This window comes from Schistocerca serialis, chromosome 7, assembly GCF_023864345.2.
Source record: "Schistocerca serialis cubense isolate TAMUIC-IGC-003099 chromosome 7, iqSchSeri2.2, whole genome shotgun sequence".
In the NCBI taxonomy this organism is placed as follows: domain Eukaryota; kingdom Metazoa; phylum Arthropoda; class Insecta; order Orthoptera; family Acrididae; genus Schistocerca; species Schistocerca serialis.
The window spans coordinates 209520233-209536133 of NC_064644.1; the positions used below are offsets into that span (position 1 = coordinate 209520233).

A 15901-nucleotide genomic window follows, 5' to 3' on the forward strand; every position below is an offset into this window, starting at 1 on the left:
GCCAGGTCTGGGCTGTAAGGTGGATGGTTGATAACGTCCCACTTGAAGGACTCAAGAAGGGCCGTTGTTCTGCGAGCAGAGTGAGGACGGGCGGTATCGTGCAAAAAAACGATACAGGAAGTCAGCATACCACGGCGTTTGTTCTGTATAGCCCGTCGTAACTTTTTTATTGTTTTACAGTACACGTCTTGATTAATGGTCGTACCACGTTCCATGAATTCAACCAACAACACCCCTTTGGCATCCCAAAACACCGTTGCCATCAGTTTTCTGGCAGAAAAATCTTGCGAGTCTTTTCTTGGTTTGGTAGGCGAATTTGAATGTGCCCACATCTTTGATTTTTCTTTTGTCTCAGGGTTCACATACTTAATCCAGGTTTTGTCACCGGTCACGATTCTGTTTAACAATGGTTCTCCTTCGTCCTCATAACGTGACTGAAAGTCTAATGCAGAGGCCATTCTTTGAGTTTTGTGGTGGTCGGTAAGAATTTTGGGCACCCATCGTGCACAGAACTTACGGTAACCCAATCTTGCTGTCACTACCTCGTACAAGAGAGTCTTAGAAATCTGTGGAAAACCAGTAGACAACTCCGACATTGAGAAACGTCGATTTTCACGAACTTTTGCATCAACTGTCTGAACGAGTTCGTCAGTCACCAATGATGGTCTACCACTCCTCTCTTCATCATGAACGTTTTCTCGTCCACTTTTAAATAAACGTACCCATTCACAGACAACTCCTTCACTCATAACTCTTGGTCCGTACATGGCACAAAGCTCACGATGAATAGCTGCTGCAGAATATCCTTTGGCTGTAAAAAACCTTATGACAGCATGCACTTCACATTTGGCGGGGTTTTCTATTGCAGCACACATTTCAAACTGCCACAAAAACTAAACTAGCGCAGGTACGACGTTCACTCGCCACGGCTTGATGCCGACTGACCTGTTGAGTGCGTGAACGCACAGATGGCGTCACTACTCCCCCCACAACCCGCACTGTGAGCAATCGGAGGTTACTTTCTGAACCGCCCTCGTACATAATTTCTTAATGACCTTGGTATATGTTTTTTGCTATGAAATGCAAACTGCCTATAGCAGAAAATTTTTAATATAGTTTTATGAAGACGTTTTACCAGCAGATCATTAACGTGGTGAGTACAAGGTCAGAAAAGAAATAGTAGATACCTATAGAAATCAAACTTTACATTTATGAGGAATAAGTAAGTTGGAAGAGAAACGAATAGAAAATTTGGAAGGTACAGTTAATATTGCTTCAGAAATGATAAACCAATGACACGAAGAATCAAACATATTATTACCACATGCTGTTGGTCAATTAAATTATGAAAATTAAAGACCAAATTTTGATAATTTAAGGATATATGACTAATTTTTGAAAATGGTTTCTAATTATTTCAACATAAATAAAATGCTAAAAATCAAATAAATGTTATCAGAAATAGAAATACAAATTATATAGAATTTTTAAGTATTAATTATATGCCCAATTCAGTTAATTTTTGCAACCTAATGAAAGAAACTTTAATAATTGATTGCCATTGAAAGTACTCAAATATTTTAGATAATTTTTCAAGAGAGCAATTCATCGATGATATGAACAATCTAGCAAACCATTCCTTAAAATACAAATATAAATTTCCAAGTAATCTTTCCATAGTAAAAAGTTAAATGTCACTCAATGGTTGTTATATTCGTATATTAAAAATTAAAATTCACCAAATCAATCATTAGTTCCACCAACTCAGAATTAAAATACTCATATAATTTTTTACATTAAATGGTTTTTGTTTACCTTTAATTGAATATAAAAAACCTATCATTTTAATGAAACAATTATAATATAAAAATTATATTCAATTTCAGACATTTTTAAAATTTTGATAGATAACTCCTTTCATACATAGAATTATTTTTAACATTTTAAAAAATTACTTCAGTTTGATTTGTTCAATTATTGTGAGAATTATCCTAACCGTACTGGTTTGCAAATAATCGAAACTCAAGCTTTTAACAAAAATTTTATTACCTATCGTATTCAAAACTTTTTCAGCAAGGTACACATCTGTAAAATCGTTTTGAGTAGTTTGTGTTCACAAAATCTCCTTATGTTTGTATTCTAATTCAATCTTTCAATTTATTTGTAATTGGATTGGACTGATTAAGATCTTGCATCACGAAAATTGCCATTGATCTTTTTGCTGTATATGATTTTTAAATATTTCCCTTATTTTTATTTATTCTTACCTGATCACTAATTTCATGTTTTGATTCAGTATCTAACAAATTTGCTTTGTAAAATGTTTTTGGTAAGACTTCTTCAATTTCTTAACTTATGTCTTTTAGGGCCACTTCTATAGTTCAATGTTCTGTTTTATTGTTTTCTTTAAGTGTTCTATTAAATCGTTCAACAATTCATTAAAAGTAGAATAATGATTAATATTATATTTTTCGCTACTAACTGAAATTTTTATTATAAAATTTTTTGTTGTCATAACTTCACAAATGTTTTGCTTTTTTGAACTTGAATAGTTCTTGAAAAGAGTGAATTACATTTCTACTTGTTTGACTTTCAACAGGAATTGCCCAAGCAAATTTTGAAAAACTATCATTTACAGTTAACAAATATTAATAACTGTTGTTTGTTTTCGAAATCACTTTCAACTTTCCACACTACATTTAGACTAAATGAGCTTAGCATTAATCATCTACTGCCAAAGAATTTACATTTTCTCATTTAAAGTTTTTTCTGATGGGTTTATGTAATGTGTTTAATAATTTTTTCACGAATATTGAAGGTTAGTGATTTGCTTAGCCCCTCACCTAAGAATTTTTTTTAATTGCATTAACTTTAATGTCTTACAAATTGAAAAATTACCCTTGATTCTTTGTTTTCTATTATTAGTTGTTAATCTTTGAGGATGACTAGTTTCATTAAACCTTCCCTCCATCAAACTGGAAATTTGATTATAATGATTAATTTATATGGAATTAAAATAATTGTATCATTCCTTCAAATAAAATTATTTTTACATCAACAGGAACAGTTTTACTACAATCTTATACACTTACGGAAAAACATTTGATTTGCACGAAATTGTGACTCCAGAACTTCAGGTTTCATTTTAATAACTTTCAGCACTTATCCAAATATCAAAATCACCAAATGTTAATTCTTGACCAACAACAATGCTTTTTTAAGAATGAAATCACATTAACTGAACTTGTGCATTATTTATTAGCCTCCAGTCATAAAAGTAAGTTCAATAATGTGTTTATGATATACTATATAATGACGTTTTTTTATTGATTTAAGTACAGTGTTAAATCTATTGGTGAAACAGTCTTTAATTTCTTTTTTTGGAAATAATTACCGACTTCGAGTTTAATAATATGATCTGATGAATCTTTCTCAATATCTTTCTTGGAATAATAATTTTTGAACATAGTTAACATATTTACATATTGTTGTTTAGGTTGTCAAAGTCTTGTTTGCAAATATCTTCTACTAAATGCATCCAGGAAATCATGTGGTTTGTTAATATTAACTATTCTTCTATATTTAAAAGACACATAATATTGAGCCACCTTAGAAATAACATAGAAATCGTTTCTCAACATTTCTAATACATCATTTATTTTTGTATATGTTGAATTTTGAAAATCTTTGAATTTTGATCCTAACAATATTAATGATGGTATCGGTTTTTCAGTAGTTTTTGGGGGTATTAAAAAACTTAAAAATTCTGAAGTTATTTCGTTATTAATCTGATGATCGTAAATTTTTAATTTTTTCTAAACTGCTAATGAGTTTATTTCCAAAAATGTCATTTATTAGATGTAAAATATCATTAAACTTGTAATACATGATAAATATTTTTAAAATGACACAAATGTCCACAAAATACTATATCAAAATTTTGTTTCCTTTCCATATTGAACTAAAGAAATTTTTTCAAAATAGTGAATTAGGTGTTTTGGAATAATGCCTCTATATAAATCAAAAACTAAGTTTTTATCTTTATTTTTATAATAACTACACGTTGAGTTTCATTGTGATCAGGAATATATAAATTTACTATTCCTGCTTTAGGTAACTCAACGATCATAAAAATGGAACAAAAATTACTTATTTTCTTTGAATTGGTTTTCTCTGTTTCCTTTCTTTCCCATTTCCAAAATATGTCTTGTTTGTTCTTCTAATTCCTTATTAAGGTTTTTCTTATTTATAACTGCATTTCCAATTGCTGCAGTTCCACTGGCAAGTGAAGCAGTGTTCACTAAGTAAGGTAATACAGCTACGAGTAATGGGAGAAATTCACCTTGATGTATGTTTTCCTTTTTGTTTGTTAAATATTTAACAATCCTTTTCACAATAGGAATAGTTACTGAAACAAGGACATTTTGAACAGTTCTTTTCTCTCTCTTTCACTTTTGAACATAAATTAAAAACGGTTCAGTAATGTTCATTTATTCATTACTGAGTGTTAGTTAAATTAATTTTGGATTAGTATTGTCATGTGATATAAGGAAGCAGCACTTTCCTTTGCCATTAACTGAAGTTTTCTGTCTGTTTCGTGTATTTTTTGTACTTCTTTATTATCTCTGTAAGAATTAGTATGTTCTTTACATGCATCATCTAATGGATTAATTCCTTGATCTCTTCTAATTTATTTCCCTTCTAATTTAGTCCCAAGACCACAAAATCTGTAGTGTTGAAGATGCATTTCAAATGGTATATTTGTTAATTGAAGTATTAACTAAACCTTTTCCATATTTACTCTTTTGCTATTATTAACATGACTAAATTTGCTTCTTAAGATTTTTTTTCCAATTATGGTAACTTTTATTTCCAAGCTATTTGTTCTCAAAGAATTAGTGTTAATCTGTCAATTAAAACTGTATCATCTTTCATCCAAATTTCTTCGACCCATTTTTCTGAATATTTTTATACTGAAACTTCACCACTTTCTCTGAATCACTAATAATGAGCAATCAAATTTTTTGTCTTAATGATGCGAAATTGTTATCAAAAATTCTTTTATCTGATACTCATACATATTTCCCCTGCTGGATTTTATTTTGTATCGATTATTATTAGAATACAATGCTAAAATGGGAACAATGTTGTTGTTGTTGTGGTCTTCAGTCCTGAGACTGGTTTGATGCAGCTCTCCATGCTACTCTATCCTGTGCAAGCTTCTTCATCTCCCAGTACCTACTGCAGCCTACATCCTTCTGAATCTGCTTAGTGTATTCATCTCTTTCTCTCCCTCTACGATTTTTACCCTCCACACCGCCTTCCAATACTAAATTCGTGATCCCTTGATGTCTCATAACATGTCCTACCAACCAATCCCTTCTTCTAGTCAAGTTGTGCCACAAACTTCTCCCCAATTCTATTCAATACCTCCTCATTAGTTATGTGATCTACCCATTTAATTTTAAGCATTCTTCTATAGCACCACATTTCGAAAGCTTCCATTCTCTTTTTGTCTAAACTATTTATCGTCCATGTTTCACTTCCAGACATGGCTGCACTCCATACAAATACTTTCAGAAACGACCTCCTGACATTTAAATGTATACTCGATGTTAACAAATTTTTCTTCTTCTGAAATGCTTTCCTCACCATCGCCAGTCTACATTTTATGTCCTCTTTACTTCGACCATCGTCAGTTATTTTGCTCTGCAAATAGAAAAACTCCTTCACTACTTTAAGTGTCTCATTTCCTAATCTAATTTCCTCCGCATCACCCAACTTAATTCGACTACATTGCATTATCCTTGTTATTCTTTTGTTGATTTTCATCTTATACCTTCCTTTCAAGATACTGTCCATTCCGTTCAACTGCTCTTCCAAGTCCTTTGCTGTCTCTGACAGAATTACAGTGTCATCGGCGAAACTTAAAGTTTTTATTTCTTCTCCATGGATTTTAATACCTACACCGAAATTTTCTTTTGTTTCCTTTATTGCTTGCTCAATATACAGATTGAACAACATCAGGGATAGGCTACAACCCTGTGTCACTCCCTTCCAAACCACTGCTTCCCTTTCATACCCCTCGACTCTTATAACTGCCATCTGCTTTGTGTACAAATTGTAAATATCATTTCGCTCCCTGTATTTTGCCCCTGCCACCTTCAGAATTTGAAAGAGAGTATTTCAATTAACATTGTCAAAACCTTTCTCTAAGACTACAAATGATAGAAACGTAGGTTTGCCTTTCCTTACTCTTTCTTCTAAGATAAGTCGTAGGGTCAGTATTGCCTCATGTGTTCCAACATATCTATGGAATCCAAACTGATCTTCCCCGAGGTCGGCTTCTATCAGATTTTCCATTCGCCTGTAAAGAATTCGCATTAGTATTTTGCAGCTGTGCCTTATTAAACTGATAGTTCGGTAATTTTCACATCTGTCAACACGTGCTTTCTTTGGGATTGGAATTATTATATTCTTCTTGAAGTCTGAGGGTATTTCGCCTGTCTCATACATCTTGCTCACCAGATGGTAGAGTTTTGTCAGGACTGGCTCTCCCAAGGTTGTCAGTAGTTCTAATGGAATGTTGTCTACTCTGGTGGCCTTGTTTCGACTCAGGTCTTTCAGTGCTCTGTCAAACTCTTCACACAGTGTCAAATCTCCCATTTCATCTTCATCTACATCCTTTTCCATTTCCATAATATTGTCCTCAAGCACGTTGCCCTTGTGTAGACCCTCTATATACTCCTTCCACCTTTCTGCTTTCCATTCTTTGCTTAGAACTGGGTTTCAAAGCTCTTGATATTCATGCAAGTTGTTCTCCTTTCTCCAAAGGTGTCTTTAATTTTCCTGTAAGCAGTATCTATTTTACCCCTATTGAGATAAGCCTCTACATCCTTACATTTGTCGTCTAGCCATCCCTGCTTAGCCATTTTGCACTTCCTGTCGATCTCATTTTTGAGACGTTTGTATTCCTTTTTGCCTGCTTCATTTTTTGCATTTTTATATTTTCTCCTTTCATCAATTAAATTCAATATTTCTTCTTTTACCCAAGGGTTTCTACTAGCCCTCGTCTTTTTACCTATTTGATCCTCTGCTGCCTTCACTATTTCATCTCTCAATGCTACCCATTCTTCTTCTACTGTATTTCTGTCCCCCATTCCTGTCAATTGTTCCCTTATGCTCTCCTTGAAAATCTGTACAACCTCTGGTTCTTTCAGTTTATCCAGGTCCCAGCTCCTTAAATTCCTACCTTATATTGGAACAATATACCTGTATAATGTGATAAATGAGGATCTGTAAATAGTGTATTCTTGTCTTCCTTTGTTATTTGTTCTTTACTTAAGAGATTCATTAATCCATCTTTACCTTCGTATGTCCTATCGCCATTAGTTAATTTAACTCCATTAAATTTTACTGGTAATTTCCTAACGTATTTAAGTACAGCCACCGGCCATAATCCAAACATTTTATCTTCACTGTATTAATATATTAGAAGATTCTTTCAATTACTTTTTTATTTATTTTTTGTTCTTTTGGAGTTACCCATTTTGTATCTTCTTCATATTTCGTTAATAAATCATGTATTTCTGATTCACTTGCTATAATCTCTTTTAACAGTGTCATATTGTTTAATCGTTAGAATATCATTAAATTATTCCCAGTAATGTCGAGAATAACTTCTCAGTTTACTTCGACTGATTTTAACAGTTTTTCTCCATAGTCTTTGGATCCTTTGTAAACTTTTTCAATTATATTGATAACTGATACTGTTTCTTTTTTAAATTTTTCATATTTTGTTCTTCATGATTTGTTTCATTTCTGAAATTCAGCTTTTACTTATTCTTTCCCTTTTTGAATTCATTTCCTTTTTGAACAATTTCTCAATCATATTTTGCAAACATTTATTAAGAATAAAAACACGATAATCATTTTTATTTAGCATTTAATGTTAATGTTTAAGATTTATGTTCAATATTTTATGTTTCATGTATATCTTGAACGTTTCTTTTTAAAGTTTATGTTCAACATTTCTGTTAATGTTTGTTTGTAGTAATTAAAAATTTGTTAATATTTTCTCAAAACTTTGTTTCAATAATTTTTTGTATCATATCAATTGCTATAAAATAATGTTTACTATATAATTTTTTAAATTCATCTAACTTTGAATCTCCACCAAAAAATGTGTGGTAAATATGATTTAAAATGTGTATCATCTTGTCTAAAAATATTTTAAAAAGTTATATTTTCCCTAACTAATTGATTTAGAATTTTTGAATATGTTTGACTCAAATAAATACAGTATATTTCTTTATGTTTTTCCCCTCAAAAATTTTCACTAACTATATCTTGATTTTCAAGAAACATGTCATCAAAAACTACAACTGAAAGTTTTTCAGATTCATCTAATATAATAATTTCGTCATTATTTGCAATAAGACTAACCATTTTTTTCAGTAATATTATCTTCAATTTTTTTACATCTTTTTCTTAATTCTTGATATGTGAACTCATTTAAAATTTTCAATAAATATGCAATTTATTAATATCTGCCAGTTTAACCACTCTTTTGCCAAAATATAATTAAATCACTAATTTAGTTTTTCCACTTCAACTTGATCCTACAATTGCACAATGTACTAAGTTTGGTAAAAGTTTACTATGTAAGTTTTCTTGTTTCATATCTGGAACTCTTATTGTTGGTTCCCAACCTGTCATTTATTTACATAATGTTTACTAATATTAATGAGTAGTTTATTTCTATTCCATGATAAGTCCTCTGCTCTGAAGAATAAAATTAACTGTCCAAAAAGAGAAACGTATGAAAGTGTTTAACCAGTAGGTTTTCATTCAACTTTTTTAACTCTATATAATACAGCAATGAATAACAAACTTTCCTGAAATGGAGAAATAATAGAAGTTCCGGTTTGTCAATATAGTCTGAGAAATTTAGAAAAATTTATCCCTCGAAAAATCCAAATATTCAGTTAAAGCAGATAAAATTATAAATATAATTGTTATTGAAAGTGTAAAAAAATATACATGCATATAAAACAAGATAATAGTGCAAGTTTTTTAGAGTTTGATAATCAAAAAAGTGAACGTAAAAATCCTTTGCTGAAGATGTTCGATAATTATTCCATTTCAATTAATTAATGTAAATTTTAATTTTGCTGATGGAATGTTATGTAAACATAATGATCATTTTCATCAAGAAACTAATATTATTGCCTTATTTATTCCTAATTCTGAATTAGGACACTCAATAATTTATGAACCAAAGCATCCAAGGATAATTACAATTTTCAGTAATATTCAAAATTTAGAATTACCTTTAACTGAGGAAAATAAAATTTAATTGAGTTCAATGGTGCTTGTGGAACACTTGTTTTAGAAATGGATGAATAAGTATTTCCTTATCAAATGATGAACCAAAATGAAAGGTATCAATTTTATTCATTTCCTGCAAATGGGAAATAAAAAATAATAATCTTCCTATCAAGGGAACAGAAATTAATAATAATATTGGTGATGTCTGGATTCATCCTGATTTTGCAGAACTTTATATGACCTTTTACATTATTAAGAAGTTGGAACTGATTTTTCTGCATATGGAGATAAATGTAATATTAAACTAAATGATAATTATGTCTTGAAATTTTATGATCATGTTACAGTTAAAAAAGGAAATAATATTTTATATAGTATTGAACATCCTTTAAATTCTCATTCAACTCTTATATGTTTAACTTCTTCCCTTTCAAATGAGTGAAATATGGAAGATCATATTTTTAACAATGGAAAAATTATAACTAAACAAAATGAAGTTTTTTATCCATTAAAATTACTTGGTCGATTTTTTGAAGATTATTAAGAAATTATGTGAAAAGATCATTTAACTGTTATTTTTACTGGGAGTTTGGGAAAAATCATGATGATTTTATTCTTTGTTGGACTACTGAAAATGATAATTATACACTTCCAAAAGGAGGTAAAATGGTTTTTAAATATATGGAAATTCATGCTCCTTTTGTTAAATATGAACCAGAATATTGACTTTAACTAGAATACATAGGGCTTAAAAATCCAAATATTCGATTTTCTTACTTCATATGCCCAACAGTCGTATTTACTGATTTACAGGCAAAAAGAAATTTTGAACTAGATAGTTCTAGTTATTATAATTCTACAGAATTTCATATTCCTTACTTTACGTTTGTTTTAATCCAAACTGATCGAATAAATAATCAAAATAATTGATTCTTCTTAATTCGATCATGTTAAATTACAAAATATTTATGTTAAAAGTCAAAGAAATTAAGTTTTTCTTCATGAATTATGGAATCTTTAGCCACCAAGTAACTTCCTAAAAGATTATGATTCGTTTAGGGAGTTTTAAGGAATAATCCAATTAAATAATGATGTAACTGTAAGTCCTTTCAATTTTATTTAAATTTTCAAATTTATGTCATTAATATGACTCAAAGAATGAATGTTTTTATCACCCAAAAAGCAACAATAAGATTATGTGCATCCTTTAATGAGAATATTCCAAATGATATAATTGGATATTTTCTTATGTATGGTAAAAAGAATTTAACTTATAATTCTCAACATAGACTGCATACTGAAACTTTTTAGTTAAGTAAATGACAGAAAAATTAGAAATAATTAGATTGTTCAAATTTTTCTTTACATTTCTTTTTTAAATAATTTCAGAAAACTAGAGATGATAAACAGCGAAAACCTAAGTTCTTCACAAATTAAAACGTTTAAAGGCAGTAACTATTCCTCCCTTCAAGTGTTTTAATTTTTTTATTCTTTAATTTTTTTCTATATGAATAAAAATGTCCATGAGTGGTAGCACTGAAAAACTATTAACAGACCTTCACAATTAATGTAATGGTTCATCACAATTGTGTACCAATTTATCAGAACTTAAGAAAATTAAATCTTATGCAATTTCAAATGCTGTACTTTTACCTACTAAATTTGAAGATAAAATATAATTGGTTTTAGATGAGACGTATAAAATCACTCTTGTAGGTCATTATTCTAAAATCTTTAAAAATGATAGAGATAGTTTAGATAAAATGCAAATTTAAATTTTGTTTATTGTGGTTAGAAGACGAATATAGGTTTGCCTATTCATGTTAATGAATTTCAATATATTTTAAAAATTTTGTTTCCTTATTTAATTAAATCAAGATTTCCTTTACTATAGTTTTCTAACTTTCTTAAGTAGCTCAACTTTACTTGACATTTTTGTTTCCAATGTATTTATGTAGAATTAGATTTTGGATTTAGGGAAATGAGATATTTTGATTGGGGCAAACCGGGAAATTGTTTTCTTGGTCGGCATCCTGCAAATTTGGCTCAGAAATTCTCTTTGTCTCAGAACACCCTTAGATGGACTACTCAAAGGTAACCTCTTTTTCCACTGGTGTTAGTGTTTATTGATTTGACTATAAAGTCTTCCTACCATACATCAATCTGTTGTCAAATACAATAAGGCATCTATGGAATAATTTTCCTAAACTCCTGGATTTTCAGATTTATGTGCATTGAAATTCTCACTTGTTGGATATAGAGTTAAGCCTGTCTGTTCATACTGAAAAAAGAAAGAAATTCACATGACTTTAGAATTTTTTAAAGTGTAGTTAATAACAGGTAAGCATGCATGTCTGCTCAAGAATATCTACTCTCTCGACATTAATAAGAAATTTCAAAACACTATGTGCACTCTTTGATATTACAATGGTATGAAACTCACTTGTAAATATCCATTGTAGTAAACAAAATGGAATAGCCTCATTTTGTTTCCATACAGAACTGTATGGACTAATTTCTCACATTGCAACAAAAGAGCAGAAAAATGAATACCAAATTTTAGAAATGAGGTGTATTACCACCTATAAAGGAATATAATACATTGTTTATACACATGATACGTTTGAAAATGGTGCTAACAGAAAAATATATGCACATTTGTTAAATTTATATGGACCAAACACACTGCCAAAGACGAATCCAATGTCCATATTGTAAACAAAACTTTTTTCTTTCCCTTCACCACAGTCAAATTCTTGGTATCATAACCGGTTTTGCGTATATGCATAAGTTATAATGTGGTGCACTCAAGTATCAAAAACTTCAATCTGATTATGATACCAAATGTGTAATTCGAGGCCAAAAATTAAAAAAAAAGATATTTAGTATAGTAAATTTTTGAATGTAGCTTCCACCAGAGAAAGAAAAAAAAAACGTTAAAGCAATTTGGTCATGATGAAATTAAAAAGTTCTTCTGGTCAGATTGTCTAAGTCTGTGCATGTATTTTTTTCAGGAGCAAAATGGCACTCACGACGCAAGATGATAACACCTGCTTTCCACTTTAGCATCCTCGACAATTTCACTGAAGTGTTTGCTGAGAAGTCAGAAGTATTAGTAGACATTCTGAAGACGAAGGCTGATGGTGAAATATTCGACATTTATCCGTATATTACGCGCTGTGCTCTGGACATCATATGTGGTAAGAGGTTTGGTGCCTGTAAATCACTGGATAACAGCTTGCAGAACAGACAATAAGTTGTAATATGAAGTATCTGTATTGATGCAGTAAGGACAGCAGAATTTTTAAATCTTACACGTAATTGCAACAAAAGAAATTCTTGTTTTATTTGAGTAATGCTCACACGAAATATGGGCAGTGCTCACACATAATACTTGCACATGCATTTTGAACAATGTCCTGACAATTACCTGGGAGTCTGCTTTCTACCAAGAACTCATAATAAAACGAATTTTAATATCTGGTGTAAATGAAAATGTTTCATTAAGTAGACTGAAAAGGAAGTGTGGCACAATCTTAGTAAGCACTTTTGTGAGTCAAAATTTACTATCTTAGAAGCATTTGCAGAGAATTTAGGAACCGGATTTTGAATCTATCAGATTTGAACATAGAAAAGCCATACTGGAGCAGAGGATATGTGCAGCATTTAAAACATTCTGATAATTAGTATTATGTATGATGTATGAAATGAAGCAAATTAAACAATACTAATGAAAAGTCTATGTGAAACTGTCTCTAGAACAGGGGTTCCTAACCAGTTGTTCTCCTGGAAAGCTTTGAGAACTATGGTACTTTGATGAAATGCTTTGTTCATTTTGAAGGCTAATTACACTTTAAAAAATGAGAAGAATTTCGGTTTTAAGTCATAACTAACACCATTAAACTCACAATAAAATTTAAAAAAAATATTATTAGTGTAGTCATTTAGTCCGAAAATATGAGCATGTTATTAATAGTTATTTGTGGAAAATGTATTCACCTCCCATGGAAAACCAGTGTTCTGCAGAACACAGTTTGGAAAACCCTACTCTAGAAGAAGGGAGAAGATTTTAAGCCTCAAATTATCTCATGTAAACATAGACAATTCGACAGCAATAGCCAGAACAGTGCTGACAAAGCTTAGATGGGAAGAAAAATATTGAAATTTAAAAAGATCATGAAGTACTTCTAGTAGATTTAAGAGATAGTGATATTAGAAAAATCGCAGGCTCTAACAACTCAATAGTTAAACAAATGACGAAAGCAGACAGGATCAAGTTCAAAGTTTCTTATTTATCAATAGATATCTCGGTGAATTGATTGAACCCAACTTATCAGAAAAAACTTCGATATTCGTGAGAGTCAACAAATTGGAACTAGCCTGTCTACTGACTGAACACCTACAACAAGAAATGCCTGTCACGCAATCTGAAACTGAAGCATTACGCATCAGTCATACGACCAGAAGCCCTGTATGCCATGGAATGTCTTTCCATGAACCAGAGAGGTCTGATGGAGAAATTGGAAGTCAGAAAGAGGAGAATCCTCAGGAAGATCCTTGGCCCAGTAGAAAAAGCTGGGGAATTCAGATGGTGGCAACTCAGAGCTCTATGAACATATCAACTGGCTCTCTGACTGTGCAAGAAAAAGATGGGTAGCTTTCTATAGCCATGATGCAAGATTACCTCCAAACAGGTTGACAGACCGTCTGTCTATTCACCTTCAGGCAAAACAAGAAGGTCTGCACCACAGAAACCGAGAAGGACATTAAAGAACTAGGAATAAGAACTAGGAATAACTGATCTCCAAAACAGACAGTCTGTGAGAAACACCCTGAAGGAAGTCCGAGGATTTCAGGAAAATCCCTGAAGAAAGGGGACCCCCTAGACAGAAGAAAGGAAGGAGTTACACCGACAGAGGATGCGGCAATACTGGGCAAAGATCAAAGCACAACAGCTGAACAAGCGTGGTCCAAAGTACGCCCATTCGAAACAAGAAGAAGAAGAAGATACACATGCTACAAAAAGTTTTTCAAGTACTTGCGAGCCATCTCATTAGCTGTTCAGCAGAGGAAAAGTTGTTTGGCAACAAAGTTTTATAAAAATATTTAATCAATCAACTGATTATATTTAAAATTTCTAAGGGTCCATTTACTTTCCACAGAGTACCTGACACTCGAGGCATATCTTAACAAGGAAATATATTTTCCTTTGACATAAATAGTCTTTGCTGTTTTGCTCGGAACCATCATATATTGGAAGTCTACACAACTAAGTGTGTGTGTGTGTGCGTGTGTGTGTGTGTGTGTGTGTGTGTGTGTGTGTGTGTGTGTGTGTGTGTGTGTGGCTTTGGCTTTTGTAACATACTGGAATGTCAGTAAGGTATAAATAACTTTCTACCTTTGAACTTTGGTAAGAAAATACTTGATGAATGCCATAATAGATAAGACAGAAAATGCACTGCCACCAGCAAGAAAAGCATTTCTGATAAAAAGAACAAATATAACTTTAATTGGTAGGATGTATTTTCTGAAGGTATTTATCTGGAATATAACCTTTTACAGAAGTGGAAGTTGGATGATTAAGCAGTTCACACAAGGAGAGAACAGAAGTTTTTGAAATGTGATGCTGCAGATGGATGTAGGAGATTAGGTGGGTAAATCGAATAACTAATGAGGAGGATTGGAGACGAAAGGAATTATGGCACAACGCTGTTAAAACAAGGGATCGGGTGCCAGCACTCATCCACTTTTGCAGTGGAGGAAAGGGTAGTGCATTGACGGAGCTGTCATTTGTACTTATATGATTTATATGATTAGGTCTCCGATGTGATAATAACTGTGCGACCGGAATTAACAGACACTGAACGCAAAATTGTACCTACAGCTAAACAAATGGGGCATTACATTACAGAAGTCTTTAGGTAATTCAATACTCTGAGATTCACTGTGTCAAGAGTGTACCGAGAATACCAAGTTTCAGGCACTACCTCTCACCATGGGTACCACAGTGACCGACAGCAACCACTTAACGACTGAAAGCAACACCAACTAGGTAGAATTGTCAGTGCTAATAGACAAGCGACACTGTGTGAAACAGCAGCAGGAATCATTATGGGACGTACGAAGAACATATCCGTTAGGACAGTGCGGCACAATTTGGCGGTAGTGAGCTATGGCAGCAAACGACCGACGCGAGTGCCTTTGCTAATAGCGTGACATCGCGAGTAGCCACTCCCTTGGGCTCGTGACCACATCGGTTAGAACTCAAACAACTGGAAAATCGTCACCAGATTTCCGTTGGTAAGAGCTGATGGTGGTGTTCGAGTGTTGCACAGACCTCATGATGCCATGGACCAAAGTTGTCAACAAGGCACATTGGCTCTGTAATGGTGTGGGCTATGTTTACATGGAATGGACTGCGTTCTCCAATCGAACTGAAATGATCATCGGCTGGAAATGGTATGTTCGGCTTTTGGGAGACCATTTGTAGCTATTCATGGAAATCATGTTCCGAAACAAAGATGATATTTTTATGGGTGACAATCCACTGCGTCACCGGACCACAGTGGTT

General features: G+C 32.1%; 1 protein-coding gene across 1 annotated transcript in view; it reads left to right on the top strand.

The window, feature by feature from the left end:
* The window catches only part of LOC126412174 (cytochrome P450 4C1-like), a 121253-nt gene that overhangs the window by 49464 nt on the left and 55888 nt on the right, over positions 1–15901 (top strand). Inside the window, exon 4 of the mRNA XM_050081655.1 lies at positions 12345–12530. Coding sequence (XP_049937612.1) covers positions 12345–12530 — 186 coding nt within the window. The remainder of the gene's footprint in view (positions 1–12344; positions 12531–15901) is intronic.